This window comes from Natator depressus, chromosome 1 (genome assembly GCF_965152275.1).
Source record: "Natator depressus isolate rNatDep1 chromosome 1, rNatDep2.hap1, whole genome shotgun sequence".
Classification (NCBI taxonomy): domain Eukaryota; kingdom Metazoa; phylum Chordata; order Testudines; family Cheloniidae; genus Natator; species Natator depressus.
In genome coordinates, this window is record NC_134234.1 from 317,157,427 (window position 1) to 317,176,640 (window position 19,214).

At 45.2% G+C, this 19,214-nt stretch overlaps 1 protein-coding gene across 1 annotated transcript in view; it reads left to right on the top strand.

The window, feature by feature from the left end:
- Positions 1-9,537: 9,537 nt before the first annotated feature.
- Positions 9,538-19,214, top strand: part of CERK (ceramide kinase) — a 72,462-nt gene continuing 62,785 nt past the window's right edge. Inside the window, exon 1 of the mRNA XM_074942409.1 lies at positions 9,538-9,778. Within this exon, the coding sequence (XP_074798510.1) occupies positions 9,637-9,778 (142 nt within the window). The 5' untranslated portion in view covers positions 9,538-9,636. The remainder of the gene's footprint in view (positions 9,779-19,214) is intronic.

Genomic DNA, 19,214 nt, shown 5'->3' on the forward strand with positions numbered 1-19,214 from the left:
CCAGACCCTCCACTATGTCAATAACTTTCCCTCAATTACCTTTCAGTTCAAATGAAAAAGGCATGAAAAAAGGCCTGAGGTGGAGAAGCCTTCTTGACAAGCTTTCAGGATTTGTTTTTCCAGACTGTTTCCAATAATTACTGTAATTGATATTTAAAATATAAGCATAAAAAGACTGTAAAATGGCTCTGAAGAATTTTCAGAGAGAATGATGTCATCCCTTTCATCAGCTGAAAAGCTGTTACACTTACGGTTTAGGTCATTGTTTGCTCATCAGTTCAGAATATCATTCAGCATTTTAATGTCAAAATGCATTTTTATCTCTACATTATCACCTTTTGTCATTAGTTTTCTCTCTTTAGAAGCATTAAAGGACAAAATTCTCCCCTCAGATATAGGTGCACAATTTTAATGGGATGGGTGCGTGTGTACTTGGAAGATTTTGGCCCAAGTGTACACCTTCCACTTTTCCTGAGGTGCTTTGAGTGATACATTTCAGACATTTCCCAGAAGGTTACTTAGAGAAGGGTGTTCTTTCTCATGAGGAGAAGAAACAAGTTGAAATTGCCAACTGGGAGTGGAAAACACCCATGCCAAAAGTTGTCCACAGTGAACGGTGAGTCTGCCACTTCGGAATTTGAAATTGGGACTATTCTTTAAATTCCAGGATATATATCACCACTAACCCTACCTGTATCTCTCCATTGAGCCAAATTGTGCTGGCCCTTATGTGAATGTGCAGGGGCAGATGAAAGGAACCTCTCTCCCAACTGCACCCCTGTCAAGGGAGCCAGGCACTCTGGCATGGGAATCAGAAGAATTGGGTTCCATAATTGGCTCTGCCATGGACCTGCTTGGTGACCTTGTTCAAGTCACTTCACTGTGTGCCTCACTTCCCTATCTGGGGATAGGGATAATACAAGGATAATAAGATTGAGCCCTGCTCAGGGACTGAGCACAATTGCAGCCGGCTAGTGATGCAAACTACCCAAACGAGATGGAAAAGGAGGAGTCAAGGCCTTAGCCCCACCTCAGTCTATACCAACCAGGCTGGCACAGAGGAAAGCACATGCTGCACCCTATAAAAGAATGGTGCAGCTACTTAGCTACCTTGGAGTTCCACCACAAAGCCTCCTGGTGCACCCGCTAAAGTAGTGCAAGTCCTCAGTGTGATGCTGGCAGACCAGGTGCCAGCTCATGCCAAGGCCCCTAAGTCTCAATGAACACTGAAAAATGCATAGCTGAAAACAAGTCTGGCTCACCTGTGTGTTAGCATTGTTAAAATAGATGTTAAGTTGATAAGAATGTGTTTAGATTTAATTAAATGCCTGTAGGCTGCTGCATATATTGATCTCTGTCAAGGTTCCTCCCCCACTCTGAACTCTAGGGTACAGATGTGGGGACCTGCATGAAAAACCTCCGAAGCTTATCTTTACCAGCGTAGGTCAAAACTTCCCCAAGGTACAAAATATTCCACCCTTTGTCCTTGGATTGGCCGCTACCACCACCAAACAAATACTGGTTACTGGGGAAGAGCTGTTTGGACACGTCTTTCCCCCCAAAATACTTCCCAAAACATGGAACCCCACTTTCTGGGCAAGGTTTGGTAAAAAGCCTCACCAATTTGCCTAGGTGACTACAGACCCAGACCCTTGGATCCTAAGAACAATGAACAATCCTCCCAACACTTGCACCCCCCCCTTTCCTGGGAAATGTTGGATAAAAAGCCTCATGAATTTGCATAGGTGACCACAGACCCAAACCCTTGGATCTGAGAACAATGAAAAAGCATTCAGTTTTCTTACAAGAAGACTTTTAATAGAAATAGAAGTAATTAGAAATAAGAAATCCCCCCTGTAAAATCAGGATGGTAGATACCTTACCCTGTAAGGGTAATTAGATTCAAAACATAGAGAACCCCTCTAGGCAAAACCTTAAGTTACAAAAAAGATACACAGACAGAAATAGTTATTCTATTCAGCACAATTCTTTTCTCAGCCATTTAAAGAAATCATAATCTAACACGTACCTAGCTAGATTACTTACTAAAAGTTCTAAGACCCCATTCCTGGTCTATCCCCGACAAAGACAGAATATTGACAGACACACAGACCCTTTGTTTCTCTCCCTCCTCCCAGCTTTTGAAAGTATCTTGTCTCCTCATTGGTCATTTTGGTCAGGTGCCAGCGAGGTTACCTTTAGCTTCTTAACCCTTTACAGGTGAGAGGAGATTTCCTCTGGCCAGGAGGGATTTTAAAGGGGTTTACCCTTCCCTTTATATTTATGACAATCTCATTCATAACATCTGTAGCCCATGGTATGAAGTTACATTGATAATTTGTTTGCATCATGAAGTTCTCTAATTGTGTAACACAGCAAACAAGAAATGACTACATTAATTAATGTAAAGTGCTGGGCCTGCGTACAAGAAGGCCCTTTGAAACCAAAGGAGCCATTGGGGAACATCAAAGGACCAGGGCCAGCTCTAGGATTTTTGCCACCCCAAGCAAAAACATTTTTGGCCGCCCCCACTTTTTTTTCGTGCCCCCAGCTCTGTCCCAACTCCGCCCCTTCCCCACCCCTCCCCCAAATCCCTGGCCCCACCTTCTCCCCCGGGCATGCTGCTTCCCCCCCCCCGCCATTGCTTCCTGCTGCTCCCCGCCCACAACCCCCCGCCCGCTCCCCTGAACATGCCGCCGCTCTGCTTCTCCTCCCTCCCTCTCAGGCGAGGGAGAGGCAGCACATTCAGGGGAGCAGGCGGAGTGGAGGTGAGCGAGGGTGGGGGGAAGCACAGAAAGTAACAGGGGGGGTAGAGGAACTGCTCCCCGCCCCAGATCACCTCCGCTCCACCACCACCGCCTCCCCCGAGTCCACCGCCGCTTGGGTTCTCCCTCCCTCCCAGGCTTGCAGCGTGAAACAGCTGTTTCGTGCGCGGCAAGCCTGGGAGGGACGGGGGAGAAGCGGAGCGGCAGCGGCGTGCTCAGGAGAGCAGGCGGAGGCAGAGCGGAGGCGAGCTGGGGCAGCGGGGGCACATTTCTAGGGGCGGCATGGCTGGCGCCGGAATGCCGCCCCTAGGAATGTGCCACTACAAGCACCTGCTTGTTTTGCTGGTGCCTAGAGCCGGCCCTGCAAAGGACAAAGACTTTGTTGGTTGCCTCCCCCACCCTCTACCCACATACACACACAAAGAGGAGACAAGCACCAACACTTGTTTTATCAGTTTGGAGACAGGGAATAAAAATGCCTGACCAGAAGGAACTGTATCACTGTGCTGCTTGGAATTTGGAGATAACAACATTTCTAAGCATAAGCAAGGGATCCCCAAGATGCTTAGTTTAGGTTAGTCCTGCACAGCATACAGAATTTGCATATTACCGCGGCTTCTATTACCCTTTGAAACCTAAGACTGTAACTCATTTGTGCATGTGTATTTATCTGCTTTAAACTTGTAAAGCTTCCTGTTGGTTTTTTTCACTTTTTGTTCACAAAAGATTTGTTTTCTGAATAATTTTACACTAGATATTCATGTCTCATCTAGTTTGTTTTTCCTAGAAAGCTGGAGAGCTTGTGTTACTGACATTACAGACACCAAGGAAGTGAAACCTGATTCACTGGGGGAAGAAGGGATTTTTATTCAGACTGCTACACTTTAAAAAACAAACAACTGCTTAACTAAACCTTAAACTGTAGGGTGAAAAATTCCCTTTGTTAAAAATTAAACATACTGGGCCTTCACTCAAGGTCAGAGAACTCCCAAACCATTTCTCTGCATCTTCCAAGGGAGACCTCCAGCAAAATCAGGAAATGCAAGACTTAATGCATCAGAATAAAACTCAACTTTAAAAAATTCCGTCTTTCACTATAAAGGAACAAAGGGCAACACAAATCCCACTTTTCTCCCTTTGAAATGACCTTTAATTTAGACTGTAGGGGCCAATTTCACCACTGGTGTAAGTGGCTGCTACTTCTCTGCAGTCCACTGAAGCAAATGGATTGTTTTCAACTCAGCAAATACAGTCTTTGACTCAGGACCAATACTTCCTGGTTCAATTCAAGTTATTTACAGTAAGAGCTCCACATAAATAGCTGCACATGAGAAGTGATTTGCAGTGAAGAGCAACAACTTTTATTGGTTCAAGAAAACCCATGAACAATGGTGAATGCCAACAATTTCTTGAATGCCAGCTACTGGCAAATTTTCTATTAACTGGACATCTGCAAATATAGACATTTCTTTTGTAGAGCACTCTCTTAACAGTTCAGTCAGAAGAATCTTATCTTTGGAGGCAAGTCTGTTAAGTCACTGTAAGAATATGCTGTCACCTCAGGAATAAGAAAGGGAAAGTAGAGAGGCAGCGAGGGGGAAACATACAAATACTTACTACTGGAAGAGAGAAAGATGCAGCTGTCACTTACAAAATACCCACTTTAGAGCTGCAGCATTTTGGTTCTGCCATATTGAAAGCGCCAGCCTCAGAAAAGCATGTGAGAGAGACTAGATAATAGGGCAACTCTGTGCAAAAGGGAATTAGTAGGGAAAACAAACCCAAGTAAGCTGCTCATGGGGAAAGGGTTCCCTCTGTATTATGCATCTCATTGCTATATTGTAAGCTCTGAGTAGCTACAGATCAATGTATGTTATTGACAAATGTTCAAAAAATTCACTCTGTCATTTCTATGAGGAAGAAGAGCAGTCACTTTATTTTGAATCTATTTCTTGTAAGTTTGATATTATGTTATATAAGTAAACCAACCTTATATCTGTTTGTTACCAGTGAAAATGCTGTTGCTTTATAGCGCTGAGGGATAATTAACCTAAAAGATACTCTTAAAAGGTGTGCTAATTTAAGGAAGCCTAACAGTAGCATATAAGGAGAGTGGCTAGCCTTGAGCAAATAGACATTGACAGCAGCTAAATGTGAAGTCCCCCTTCCCTGTCAGGACTTAACTAGGATCTCTGGGACAGTTACATTAAACTGGTTTACCCTGATCTGCTCTTACATCCTGATGAGGAACCATGCTTTGGGGACTGTACAACTCAAACCCAGATAATGAGGTGTCATAAAGGGAGGGGTAAACACCTTTAAAATCCCTCCTGGCCAGAGGAAAAACTCTTTCACCTGTAAAGGGTTAAGAAGCTAGGATAACCTCGCTGGCACCTGACCAAAATGACCAATGAAGAGACAAGATACTTTCAAAAGCTGGGGGGAGGGAGAAAACACATCTCTCTCCTCTCTCTGTGAGGCTTTTGCTGGGGACAGAACAGGAATGGAGTCTTAGAACTTAGTAAGTAATCTAGCTAGAGATGCATTAGATTATGATTTCTTTAAATGGCTGAGAAAATAAACTGTGCTGAATAGAATGGATATTCCTGTCTGTGTGCCTTTTTGTTACTTAAGGTTTTGCCTAGAGGGATTCTCTATGTTTTGAATCTAATTACCCTGTAAGGTATTTACCATCCTGATTTTACAGAGGTGATTCTTTTTATTGTTACTTCAATTAAAATTCTTCTTTTCAAGAACAGAATACTTTTTTCATTGCTCTTAAGCTCCAAGAGTTTGGGTCTGTGGTCACCTATGCAAATTGGTGAGGATTTTTATCAAACCTTCCCCAGGAAGTGGGGTGCAAGGGTTGGGAGGTTTTTGAGGGGGAAAGATGTTTCCAAATGGGCTCTTTCCTAATAAAATAAACCTGGTCAGACATTTGGTGGTGGCAGTGGAAGTCCAAGAGTAAAATAGTTTGTACCTTGGGGAAGTTTTAATCTAAGCTGGTAAAAGTAAGCTTAGGAGGTTTTCATGCAGGTCCCCACATCTGTACCCTAGTGTTCAGAGTGGGGAAGGAACCTTGACATGAAGGATAATGATTTGATAAACATGTGGGCCATATTCATTACTGATGTAACTCTACTGACTTGCATATGCAACAGCTTGCAATTATTTATTATTCTTGTGTTGTTAAAGCAAGACAGTGAAAATTGTCTCTATTGAATCAGGCTTTTAAATATGGTGAATGTTTCTTTTTAAGCCAGAAGTTCTCAATATGCACATAATGTGACTCCTTAATAAAAAAAAAAAAAATGAGTGTGTAGGCAGTTTCCCTCCCACTCTGCCTACGGGGATAATTAACAAGATGTATGTGTTTTAGATGTCTTTGCGTGTGACTTAGCAGGTACAAACAATGAAAGCCAGCACCAGGGTGGAACCAGGAAGGGACTAAGATGTTGCAGTGCTGAACATCATAGCACCTAACTTGTAGGTGCCTACACAGTCAAGGAGCAACACTAAGATCCACAAAGCCCGTTAGATGCCAAGGCTCCCTATACAATGAATAGGTACCTCAGAATACAATCCACCAAAGTCAGCACCCTAGGCAAGAAGTTACCTAAGCTACCCAATGGGAGATGCTGATCAGAGGGATGGTATCCTCTCAGAGATATGTGCCTAAATCCAGGTTACAGGGAAACAGTTAGCTCTGCTTAGCAATCCAGAAATGGGGGTCCCTCCTTGTAACACCAGCTACAACAATGCTATGCAAACCCCTGTTCTCAGGTGACATTGTGACCAAGAAGTGGGCAGCATTATCTTCACTAAATGTAAACAAACTTGTTTGTCTTAATGATTGGCTGAATAAGAACTAGGACTGATTGGACTTGTAGGCTCTAAAGTTTTGCATTGTTTTGTTTTTGAGTGCAGTTATGTAAAAATATTAATTCTAGATTTGTAAGTTGCACTTTCATGATAAAGAGATTGCATTACAGTTCTTGTATAAGGTGAATTAAAAAATACTTTTTCTTTTGTTTATCTTTTACAGTGCAAATATTTGAAATAAAAATAATATAAAATGAGCACTGTACACTGTATTCTGTGTTGTAACTGAAATCAATATATTTGAAAATGTAGGAAAACATCAAAAAAATTTATAATAAATTTAAATTGGTATTCTATTATTGTTTAACAGTGCAATTAAAACTACAATTTTTTTATTGAGTTAATTCTGATTTGATAGCCCTAGTATTTATCCACAGTGGAACAAGCATTGGGCCAGAGAGTGGGAATGACTATGTAGTCCAGAGATTAGGGCACCTAGCTGAGAAGTGGGATGCCTTAGGTATAGTCCTCCTGCTTCAACCACACTTTCCTTAGTAGTGATCCACAACGGAACAGCTTCAACAGGAGAGATTGAGGGAGTTCCTCCTCCTCTTTTGCCCTGAAAATATCCCATAGCTCTCCAGGATTAGAGCACTGTCCTAAGCAATGTGAGATCCCTGTTCAGATCCTTTTTCCCCTACTGGCAGAGGTGGAAGGAATTGAACCTGCATCTCCCACATACCAGGTTAACCACTGAGTCAGAAGGTGGGCATCAGCTTCAGCTGCATTTTGCATGGGAGTTAACCTGCTAGATTCCCTCTGAGCAGGCCTACTCATAAATTAGGCAGCCAAATACTTGTCTTCCCCTGATTTGTGAATTGCTCTGGGGCTTAGGTGGGAGGTAGGTACCTGGATGCTTAGGGGGAGGCTGCAGTGCCCAGAGGCAGAAACACAGGCACCCAGGGAACTTTTACTCTGAAAAACATAGGGGCTAGGTGAGTTTAGGCACCTACATGGTTCAGCAGAAGTTTTGTGAACCACAGTGGAGGCAAAACAGGGATTTAGGCACCCTGAGCAGCCACTTTGCTGTAGACCACAGGCCAGTTTTACAAACTGCTCGTGTAATGCCTACATAATCTTGTCTGCACCCAAGTACTAGACACTTTCTTGTTTAGCCACTTCTACTGCTCTCTTCAAATGCAAATTGATTTAGAAGAGAGAGTATTCAGATGTGAAACAGTTAACAATAAACTAATTCAGCTGTGAACACTGACCTATATACAGAGGCAAACTGGCACCATTACGCAGCTGTTCTAGTTAATCTTTACACAGTTTAAAAGGCAAGCAATGTTTGCGTAACACACCTGGTCCTGTCAGCAGATGTTAACCCTCTCCCAGCAGGATCCACTGGGTTCTGCTGTTTAAATAAGCCTCACCGGCTTGGGGGTCAGGGAAGACTGTTGGTTGCTCTGAAGTAGGAGCCCTAAGAGCATACAAGCTGGGGGAGAACTTAAGGGTTTATTACTTTTGTTTATGAAGCCAGACTCAGGTAGGGATAGAATCTCTAACTCTGGACAGTGAGTGGACTGTGTTTTACTAGAGATTGGGAAAGGCATCTGCTCACAGCACTGTGCGAGGCTCATTTACTGCATCTTTCTCCCAACGATTACTTCATTGGCTCTTCCCCTCACATGCAGAGTAGGACCCAGTTTGGCTCTAGGTGACACTATGCATGGGCATTTAAGGGTACAAGATAGGAGAGCTAGTTGGAGAGACCTAACAAATACTGGATTGCAATGGTGCAGAGAGCACATGGGCATAGTACACTGGGCATGATTTGATGCTATGAGGGATCTCAGAGGTATTGTGCTGCAATGGTATAGAGGGTGCTTTTAAAGTGTGTATTAATGTTTTCATTTCAGTTTCAGAGTAACAGCCATGTTAGTCTGTATTTGCAAAAAGAAAAGGAGTACTTGTGGCACCTTAGAGACTAACCAATTTATTTGAGCATAAGCTTTCGTGAGCTACAGCTCACTTCATGGGATGCATGACTAAATTGACAACGCTGAGTACAACTGGTTGACCGCTGTGGCGGTGTTGGGGAAATTAACAGGGGCTGTAGGGAAATCCCTGGGCCCGTGAGCAAGGCCTAACACTATGACAGTCTGAGGCGGCACTGGGCTGTAGAGGGGCAGAGGACATATGGGCACAGCCTGACGCTGTGAGAGCCCCTGGCGGCGCTGGGCGGAAGGGGTCAGCAGGCTCACGGGAACGGCCTGATGCTGTGAGAGCCCCGGGCGGCAGGGGACAGAGGACGCACTGGCAAGGCCCGACGCTGTCAGAGACCTGGGTGGCAGGGGTCACAGGGGCACAGCCTGATGCTGTGAGAGCCCCGGGCGGCAGGGGACAGAGGACGCACTGGCAAGGCCCGACGCTGTTGGAGACCAGGGTGGCGCTGGGCGGCAGGGGTCACAGGGGCACAGCCTGATGCTGTGAGAGCCCCAGGCTGCAGGGGACAGAGGACTCACTGGCAAGGCCCGACGCTGTGAGAGCCCTGGGCGGAAGAGGACTCACGGGCTCAGCCCGACGCTGTGAGAGCCCCGGGCGGCGCTGGGCTGCAGGGGGCGGAGGGCACACGGGCACGGCCCGGCGCTGGGCGGAAGAGGGCTCACGGGCTCGGCCCGATGCTGTGAGAGCCGCGGGCGGCGCTGGGCTGCAGGGGGCGGAGGGCACACGGGCTCGGCCTGACGCTTGGCCACAACGGGGATCACGGGGCGCGGCCCTTGGCCCCAGCGCCGCTTAGCGGCTTTGCACCCGGGCCCGTATCTTCTTCGCCGCCGCCAGCAGAGAGACGGCGAGGCTCCACCCTCGGCGGTGATTTTCATACGTGCTGACGCTCTCGTCTCCCCACGCTAGGCAATAGCTGGATAGCGGTGAGGCTGGGCCCCGTTAGCTGCCGGCTGCCGCCATCCCGGTGCCCAGGAGCTGGGCGGCCCCTCAGGCCCGGGCTATGCGTCGCGGGGCAGGCGTGCTCCGGCCCTGAGCGCCCATGGAGCAGCCCGCGGGCGGCCGGCGGCCCCGGCTCGTCTCCTCGTTGGCCTTCGGGCAGCGCGCCTGGGAGGTCACGTTAGAGTGGGAGCCGGGGCTGCTGTCCTGGCGGGATCCGCAGCCGCCCCGGGGCCGGGACGGCGGTGAGTGATGGGGCCTGGCGGGAGGAGGGGCTGGGGCAGACTGGAGGGGATGGGGGTTGTACAGGGCGGGCTTGGAGGGGTTCTGGGGGTAGGGTATAGTGCGGGGCAGACTGCAGGGGCTCTGGCAGGTGCGGGGGACTGAACGGCCATGGGGGGTGGCGTCATTGGGGGGGAGAATGGAGGGGGTGAGGGTATAGTGAGGGACACTGGAGAGGCTCTGGCAGGTGCGGCGTTGTATAGTGTGGGGTTTTGAGGGGCTCTGGGAGTGGGGTTATAGTGGGGGACACTGGAGGGGCTCTGGCAGTAGTGGGGGGTTGGATAATGTAGGGTTTGAGGGGCTCTGGGATTGGGGTTATAGTGAGGGGCACTGGAGGGGCTCTGACAGTAGTGGGGGGTTGGATAATGTGGGGTTGGAGGGGCCCTGGGGTTTAGAGGTATAGTGGGGGGGATACTGGAGGGGCTCTGGTAGTAGTGCGGGTTTGGAGGGGCTTTGAGATGTGAGGGGTTGTATAATGTGTGGGGGAGGTTGGAGTGGCTCTGGAGGTTGTCACAGAGTGCACCTGTTCCTGTTCTTGTCTGCTTGTGCCCTTGGCATGTGTATCACTGAGATGTGTGCAGGAGGTAACACACATACCGTAAAGATAAGGCACCTTCTTCCTATGTCCAACCAGCTCTTACGAAAAGGGACAGACCAGTTAATAGTGCAAGCTGTTGCACACAGGTCTGCCTTCTCTTAAAGGGCGTAAAGTTCCAAAGGTTCCTGCTCTTTCTTCTCTCGTTTTGGGTCCAGAATGGAGTTGAGAAATGTTCTTCTTGTCCCAGAGGGTTCTGATTCTTTGTGGTGGTGTTTAGCCTACTGTAGTATATTTGGTGTAGTATTTACTAGAGGCTTCTCGAGTGTTGCTGCAAAATAAATTTTAAAAATGTGTGCAATACAGATTAGTTTACACACCATCAGCAACTTTTTCTTAACTAACAGTTTTAGCAGTAGATGACATGTTGAGAACCAAGTAAGAAAGCCATATATTTAGGGCAGGACTGTGGGGTCCAGCGTTTAAAATAGATTAAACAGCTGGTGAGAATTAATAGTAGGAAAACAGCTTTGCAAACTTCTGCTCCTGGGTTCATTCACTAAGTTTCTTCATAAGTATGGGAAAGGCTGCATGCATAGACTTTGGACCACATTGACAAGCTCATAATGATTTGACAAGGCACTAAGAAGTGGTTTCTCCCCCCCCTCCCCCCAGCCCCAAGAGCTTGTCAGCAGATATAAAGCCAAATGTGCATAGTCCTCTTTCTGCACACTAAACATAGATTAGTAATAGCTAGAAAAAGTACTCATTTTGAGGATCTTGCAGGTGGCCTTTAGTCACTTGGAGAGCCATTGGAGTTAGGGGTTTTAGCTGGAATACGTTACAGCAATGAGCAGATCTAAAACAAGAATATTTATTAAAATATTCAAGCCACAATGTAATTTAATACTTTTATCATGTAATGGATGTGCCATTTGAGACGTCAGAAAAACTGCATCTGTGAAATAGTGTGTTTGCAATTGAAATTGAAACTCGCAGTATGTTTGCAGAACTGACTGCTTAATAATTCCAGCATCTGTCAGCGTTCCTCTTAAGAGTAAAGGTTGTAGTTGCATGGTGTTATGAGGCCTCTAAATTACTACCACAGGATAACTGAGGGTCAAGGCCGTGTTATGCCGGTGCTACTTTGAGTCTTGGGGCTAAATCTTGCTTGTATATCAGTGCAGATACCACTGTGCCTATACAAATATTCTTTGGCTTCATGGTAACGGGTAAGTGTGAGAAGGAGAAAATGAGGAAGGACAAGATAACAAGTGGAACTATCGTGTTTAGTATAATCAGCAGTCACAACACACCAACTGCTTAGCCAATGTATACTCCTTGACATGGAAAGAAATGGGTCTTAAATTAGTCAGTTAAAGTAATCCTAGGGCTTGTAACTGCAAGTACACTTTTCAGACCATATGATTTGAGCATCCTTTGTATGAATGTTGACTCTTTCTGTCTACCGCAAGAACACATGCCAGTCTAGCTGGAGTACAAAAACACAGGCTAATATGTTTACACTATTTTCTGAAAACTTCAAAGCCTTAAGTATTGTTTTAGTAAATAGTTGTTTTTCTGTTTCATATTCAAATTAATTGCACCTGGATATAGTAGAATAACTGTTGCTTTAAAACAGTGATGAAAACATTCCTTTCCTTTTTGTTTGTTAGCTGATTTCGTTATGGTTGAGGAAGCACTTTAATGTTAAGCCACTATAGCTTCGGGCACTTATTACCTTCCAGATAAGTTTATCCTTTGAGCTGTTGCATGATCCCTCAGCTGAAAAGTGAAACTTCTTTTGCCAAGTCTTGTGAAGTCTCCTAGGTCATATGAGATATCCCTGTGAGATAAGGGAAGTTATTCACACAGTTAGAAAATTGATAGTGTATCTATTTGTACGTAAAAAAGCTTAACTTCAAACTTGGGATAAGTATTCAACTCACTGGAAGAGAAGTGTCTGACAAGTTTGAAGAAATTTGGTATTAGAAATAATGGAGTTATCTTTTGGAAACTTCCTGCATATGAATGATATCAAATTTCCTATTAAATTTTAAATAGTGTGCATAGGTAAGGCTACAATTTAGTCATGGGTATTTTTAGTAAAAGTCATGGGCAATAAACAAAAATTCACAGTCCGTGACCTTTACTGGGGCACCGTGGGAGCGCCGCTCCTCTGGGAGGTGGAGATCTTCCAGAGAACATCATCCTGGCCACTATGGATGTAGAGGCCCTCTCCACCAACGTGCCACACAAAGATGGATTACAAGCCATCAGAAACAGTATCCCTGATAATGTCACGGCAAACCTAGTGGCTTATCTTTGTGACTTTGTCCTCACCCACAACTATTTCACATTTGGGGACAATGTATACCTTCAAGTCAGCGGCACTGCTATGGGTACCCGCATGGCCCCCCAGTATGCCAACATTTTTATGTCTGACTTAGAACAACGCTTCCTTAGCTCTCGTCCCCTAATACCCCAACTCTACTTTGATGACATCTTCATCATCTGGACCCATGGACAAGAAGCCCTTGAGGAATTCCACCATGATTTCAACAATTTCCATCCCACCATCAACCTCAGCCTGGACCAGTCCACACAAGAGATCCACTTCCTGGACACAACGGCGCTAATAAGCGATGGTCACATAAACACCATCCTATACTCACCTACATGCCTCCAGCTTCCATCCAGACCACACTGCACGATCCATTGTCTACAGCCAAGCTCTAAGATATAACCGCATTTGCTCCAACCCCTCAGACAGAGACAGACACCTACAAGATCTCTATCAAGCATTCTTAGAACTACAATACCCACCTGCTGAGGTGAAGAAACAGATTGACAGAGCCAGAAGACTACCCAGAAGTCACCTACTACAGGATAGGCCCAACAAAGAAAGTAACAGAACGCCACTAGCTGTCACCTTCAGCCCCCAACTAAAAACTCTCCAACGCATCATCAAGGATCTACAACCTATCCTGAAGGACGATCCCTCACTCTCTCAGATCTTGGGAGACAGGCCAGTCCTTGCTTACAGACAGCCCCCCAACCTGAAGCAAATACTCACCAGCAACCACATGCCACGCAACAAAAACACGAACCCAGGAGCCTATCCTTGTAACAAAGCCCGTTGCCAGCTGTGTCCACATATCTATTCAAGTGACACCATCATAGGACCTAATCACATCAGCCACACTATCAGAAGCTCATTCACCTGCACATCTACCAATGTGATATATGCCATCATGTGCCAACAATGCCCCTCTGCCATGTACATTGGTCAAACTGGTCAGTCTCGACGTCTGTTTTGTGTCCATTTCTTCTTTTATGTAAAGAATTATAACATTCAAAAACCAGTCGGGGATCACTTCGACCTCCCTGGACACTCAATTTCAGACCTAAAAGTCGCAATTATTCAACAAAAACTCTTCAAAAACAGACTCCAACGAGAAACAGGAAAACTGGAATGAATCTGCAAACTGGACACCATTAAATTAGTCTTGAATAAAGACTGGGAGTGGATGAGTCATTACACTAACTAAAAACTATTTCCCCATGCTAATTTTCCCCCTACTGTTACTCACACCTTCTTGTCAACTGTTTGAAATGGGCCATCCTGATTATCACTACAAAAGTTTTTTTCTCCTGCTGATAATAGCCCTCCTTAATCGATTGGTCTTGTTAAGAGTTGGTATGGCAACCCCCATTTTTTCATGTTCTCTCTCTGTATAGCTATCTATCTATCTTTGTATGTATTTTCTACTGCATGCATCTGGTGAAATGGGCTTTAGCCCATGAAAGCTTATGCTCAAATAAATTTGTTAGTCTCTAAGGAGCCACAAGTACTCCTCGTTCTTTCAAATTATACACTGTATGTCAACCACAGCTACCGAGAACTGCGGGTTGCTATGCTTGTGGACTGTCAATGTAAATATTGTCTTGCGGCCCGCCAGCAGATTACTCTGACGGGCCGCATTAGGCCTGTGGGCTGCAGGTTGCCCACTCCTGCTGTACATACATTTCCCACTATTTTGTGCACTCATAGTATTAGCTAACTTTACATTTACTCTTATTTAACTATGTTTACTCTTAACTCTTGTGTTAATATAAATATTTTTTATTTGAATTTTAATAAGTTTTTGTGTAGATGCAATGACAGATTATGGAATACAAACTAATCCTCTGCAAAAATGGTATGCCTCAGTACAAACCAGGCTACACTCAATGTAAACTTTACCCTTGAAATAGGTTTAAATGGTGAGTAATATTTTTCAGGTATCAGCTGTGTATCTAAGATACATTTTTTTTTGTTTTGTAAGTGTCCCTTTAAATGTCCTAATTAAGAACTATCTGCATAATCAGTCTGTTGCACACTAAGAATTTTATTGTTACCAGTTCCATGTTTGCTCATGTAAACATCTGACATGTCAACATTTAACAAATTTCTAATGTAAACTTGGCTTTAATTGCAGGACTGAGGATTATTGTAAATTCTTAGAAAAAAATCAATTTCAAAGAAGGTGTCTGGCAAAGTGTATCAGACTTAATCAGTACCGGATTTACCATGGCACCAGGTCCACAGTCCAAAGGGGTCCCAGCCCGGCCTGCTCTTCTTCACCCCACCCACTCCCCTGATCTCTTCTGTGGGGGCAGAAGCTTGATGCTGCCGGCTCCTGGGGCTCCTGCTGCAGCAGGGCAGGCTCCGCCGCCAGTCAAGCTCCTCCCCCGCCTCTTCCCCAAGTGTGCTGCGTTCCACCCCTTCCCCTTCCACTTCGATGCATTTTCACCCACTTCCATACAGCCAGTGGCCTGTGCTCCCCACTGCCATGCTGGAGCCTCTACATTTATTTATTGACAAATAAGTTTGCAGAATTTTTATTTTTTGGCCCAGAATTCCCTCAGGAGTAAGTTTGGGAAGTCTTTATAATGAACTTCCATCTAATCTGAGAATTGGGCTCTCCACCTCTAGGCTGAGTCACATGGGCAGGAACATGCGCATATGCACCTATTCTGAGGATAATTAGGGCATCGATCTCCAGGGCTGTCAGACTATTAAAATGGAATTTTGCAATTCTTAATTTTTAAAATGGGATGATCAATGAAGGTGTCTTTCGTTGGTTGGTTTTCATTTTATTGTTGTCTGGCTTTTTGTTTTTGTTGAAGTTTAACATAAAATGTAGGTTTCAGAGTAAAAACAGACATACACTTCAGCCTGGCTGTTGCCAGCTGCAGAACCAGTGAAGTGCATCCTCGAGGCTTGTGGTGCAATGTGCTTCAGCACCCCCCAGGATCTCTTATTCCTACCCGTGCTGCACCCCTGGAGGCAGAAATAAGGAATCCTCGGGAGGCAGTGGGGAAGTTTTAGGGCTGGCTCCCACTCACTGCCCTCACAGTGCATGCTGCCTGGGTGAATCTGCACATGCAGCCCTGGGAGGGGCGGGCGGGCGTAGTGGGGACCAAGGGACAGAGAGTGGAGCAGGGACTAAACGGCTGCCCTGCAGGGCGGGGGAGTGGCAGAGCTCCAGGCTCAGCTCTGCAACCTCCCAACATCCTGGCAGCTGCCTCCTGCCTGTCAACTTTGCTCCCTGCTCCAGGCAAGCTCCATGCAGCAGTGAGGAGCAGCAGGAGTAGGAAGGGGGAACGCACCTAGCCAGGCAATAACGGTACGTCTGGCCTCTGTGCTTGCTACCAGTAGCGTTGCTCTTCTTCCACCAGGAATTCTGGGATATATGCAGAAGACTGCCAGTGCTGCATGCACACAGGAAAGCAGTAGGGCTTGGACCTTTGGTCCTAGCTTAACACAGGCTTGGACTCTCCAGCCCTGCAGGATCTTGGGACCCTAGGTCCGAGCCCTGGGTTAGTACAATTGGTGTGTGGATAAAAGGGGAGGTAGGCTTGAGCCCGGGCTCATATTGCTGTGTAGATATACCCTTAGTAGTTAGTTGATGCATAGGCTAGAGTGGGGCTGCTTTTGAACTGGCAGCTTCTGTGCAGATGATATACTTCGTTGAGACCAGCACTTTTCAGACATGGGTGTGAGGCCCCCGGGGGGCCACCAAGCATGGCCAGCATTAGATTCACTGGGGCCCAGAGCAGAAAGCTGAAGACCCACCGCCCCAAGCCCCACCACCCAGTGCTGAAGCCTGAGCAACTTAGCTTCACAGTGCCCCCTGTGGAGTAGGGCCCCAAATAATTTCCCTGCTTGCTACCCCCTAGTGCCACCCTGGTTTTTATATGCAGAAAAACACTTGTGGCACAGCTTGTGCCGTGGAGTTTGTATTGCATGTTGGAGGGGCCTCAGAAAGAAAAAGGTTGAGAACCCCTGCTCCAGACCATGAAAGAGCCGCAGAACCTACTGGACGTGCTCCCAGCACGCTAGTTTCGTTCGGAACCAATGGCTGCTTATATGCTTCTATCTGCTCTTGACTATTTTCTGCTGGGATGGGAGGTGGACTGGGCAAGATGGCTGCTGCAAAGCAGATGGTATACCCCATAATCCTTTGCAAATAGAATGTTGTGTCTGGTCATTCTACATGCAAAAAATTGAGGTTGGCTGAGAGCTGTGAAAAAGCACAATGAACTTGACTTTTCTTGGTATGTCTGCCGAAGCACTAGGTAGGTTGGAGAATCATGGCAGTCCCTGTTATCAAATTTGGCTGCAGTCCTGCAAAAGTCTATTTAAGACACACTGGTAAATAAAGAGTAAAAACAAGGAAATATGCAAGTGCACTTCCGGAGGCACAGCTACACTTTATGAAGAAAATAATTCAGTATCTGAAGTGCACGCTCCTTTTAACTGCTTGATGTGTGATTTGTGGAATGTGCAGTTAGCTACTGAGGCAATATTTACTAGAGCTTCACAGGTGTCTCCTGTTGTCTTTTAGGTTCTCTGTGCTCTGGAGGCCTCAGTACAGTCTTTATAAGGACTTGGGAATATGAAAGAAATGTGTGCTGCTAAAATATAAATGAACACTTATGAGGAGGATTGGCAGCAACCCAAAAGTACCTGAGTGAAGAGGCAGTAATTTGGTAAAGATTGACTGCCTTTGTAAAGTTGATCCTTCATGATCAGAGCATTACTGTGCAGTATATCTAACTATAAATTTACCTGTGCACAGCTGTATAAAATTATGTATTTTTATGAGTGGTTTACAGTTATCACGTGATCATTAAATTAAAACAATCATTGTCTCAGACTTAGCAAAGGTAGCACTTTCTTGAGGGCTGTTGACCTTCCAACTATTATCTGACCTTTTGGTCTTGGGCTTATCTTTTGTGAAAGTTATTTGGTACTTCTATAAAACAGGAAAACACTGGTGGGCAGGAAGCAGGAAAGGACGGCTCATAAAGAGTGTTCAAATGCCCACTTGTCTCCTTCCTACCCAAATACAGAAACCGCTAAAGAGAATTCGCTCAAACTTCCCAAAAGGGAACAGTTTGCAGGGGAGGAGAGGGGAATTCATCCTACATGCAGAGATTAAAAATAAAGCTTAATCTGAAAAACTAACAATTTAAAAGTTTTCAAATTAGGAGGATTTGTGGAAAGTCTTGAGGCTTGTATGCCCGCTCTGTGAAAAATTCCTTTTGTCAGGAAAAATGTTTTGACTTCAGTTTTATGTGGTACTTATAAAGACCTCTAATGAACTGTTAGATATAAAGCTCATCTATATTCATACCGTCGTATGTAGGATTTAAATCATAGGCATTACAAATGAAAAAGCCTATTAGTTTCTCCTACCCCTGCCAGTGCAGGGTTATTAACTAGAATATATTTTCAAGAGTTTTCTTCAGTTTAGTTTAAATAAGCAACACAATGAGGCTTCCACTTTCTTTGGGAGACTACTATGGTCTAATAGAGTTCAGTGTTTAGGAAAAAAAATTCCCTCAAGTTTACCTTAAATGATCTCTTTGCTCCTCCGTTACTTCATTACACTACTTCTTCCTTGGTATATTAATGCTCTTCAAATATATAAGGTTTCTTGCCCCACAACCACACCTCAAAATCACATACATAGTCCTTAGTCATTAATTACATTTGGTTATTGAGTAGCCAAGCTTCACATTTAATATTTTATCAGTTCCTCCAGGTCTTCAATCATTCTATTTTGAAAAAAAATCGCTACAACTTGTTGATCTCTTCCTGGTTTAAATGTCTGGAGTCAATTCAGCATTTAGGTGTGGCTTTGCCAGTCATTTGTAGAGAAGCTACAATTTCCCTGATATCTAATTTTTCCTACCCCCCCCCCCCGCGACGTTCTTGTTAAACCCTGGATTTGTGCTGGAAATGGCCCACCTTGATTATCATACACATTGTAAGGAGAGTGATCACTTTAGATAAGCTATTACCAGCAGGAGAGTGGGGTGGGGAGAGAGAAAACGTTTTGTAGTGGTAAACACCCATTTTTTCATGGTTTGTGTGTATAAAAAGATCTTCTTCTGTACTTTCCGCAGTATGCATCCGATGAAGTGAGCTGTAGCTCGCGAAAGCTTATGCTCAGATAAATTGGTTAGTCTCTAAGGTGCCACAAGTACTCCTCTTCCTTTTGCTGAAACCTGATATCTAATATGAAACTTCTGAGTTTGGTTTGCCAATATAAATGTGTAGAGCTTTTTGACTGCACTTTCATAATAGAGAGCATCGTGTAGCAAACAAGGTATCAGACCAAGCGTCTGGGTTCTATTTCTGGCCGTGCCAATGACCTCTGCTATGCGACCTTGGGCACATTTCTTCACCTTTCCTTCCCGCTCCTTGTTTCTAACTGTGTTTTAGGCCTGGTCTACACTGCGGGGGGCGGGGGGGGAATCGATCTAAGATACGCAACTTCAGCTACGAGAATAGCGTAGGTGAAGTCGAT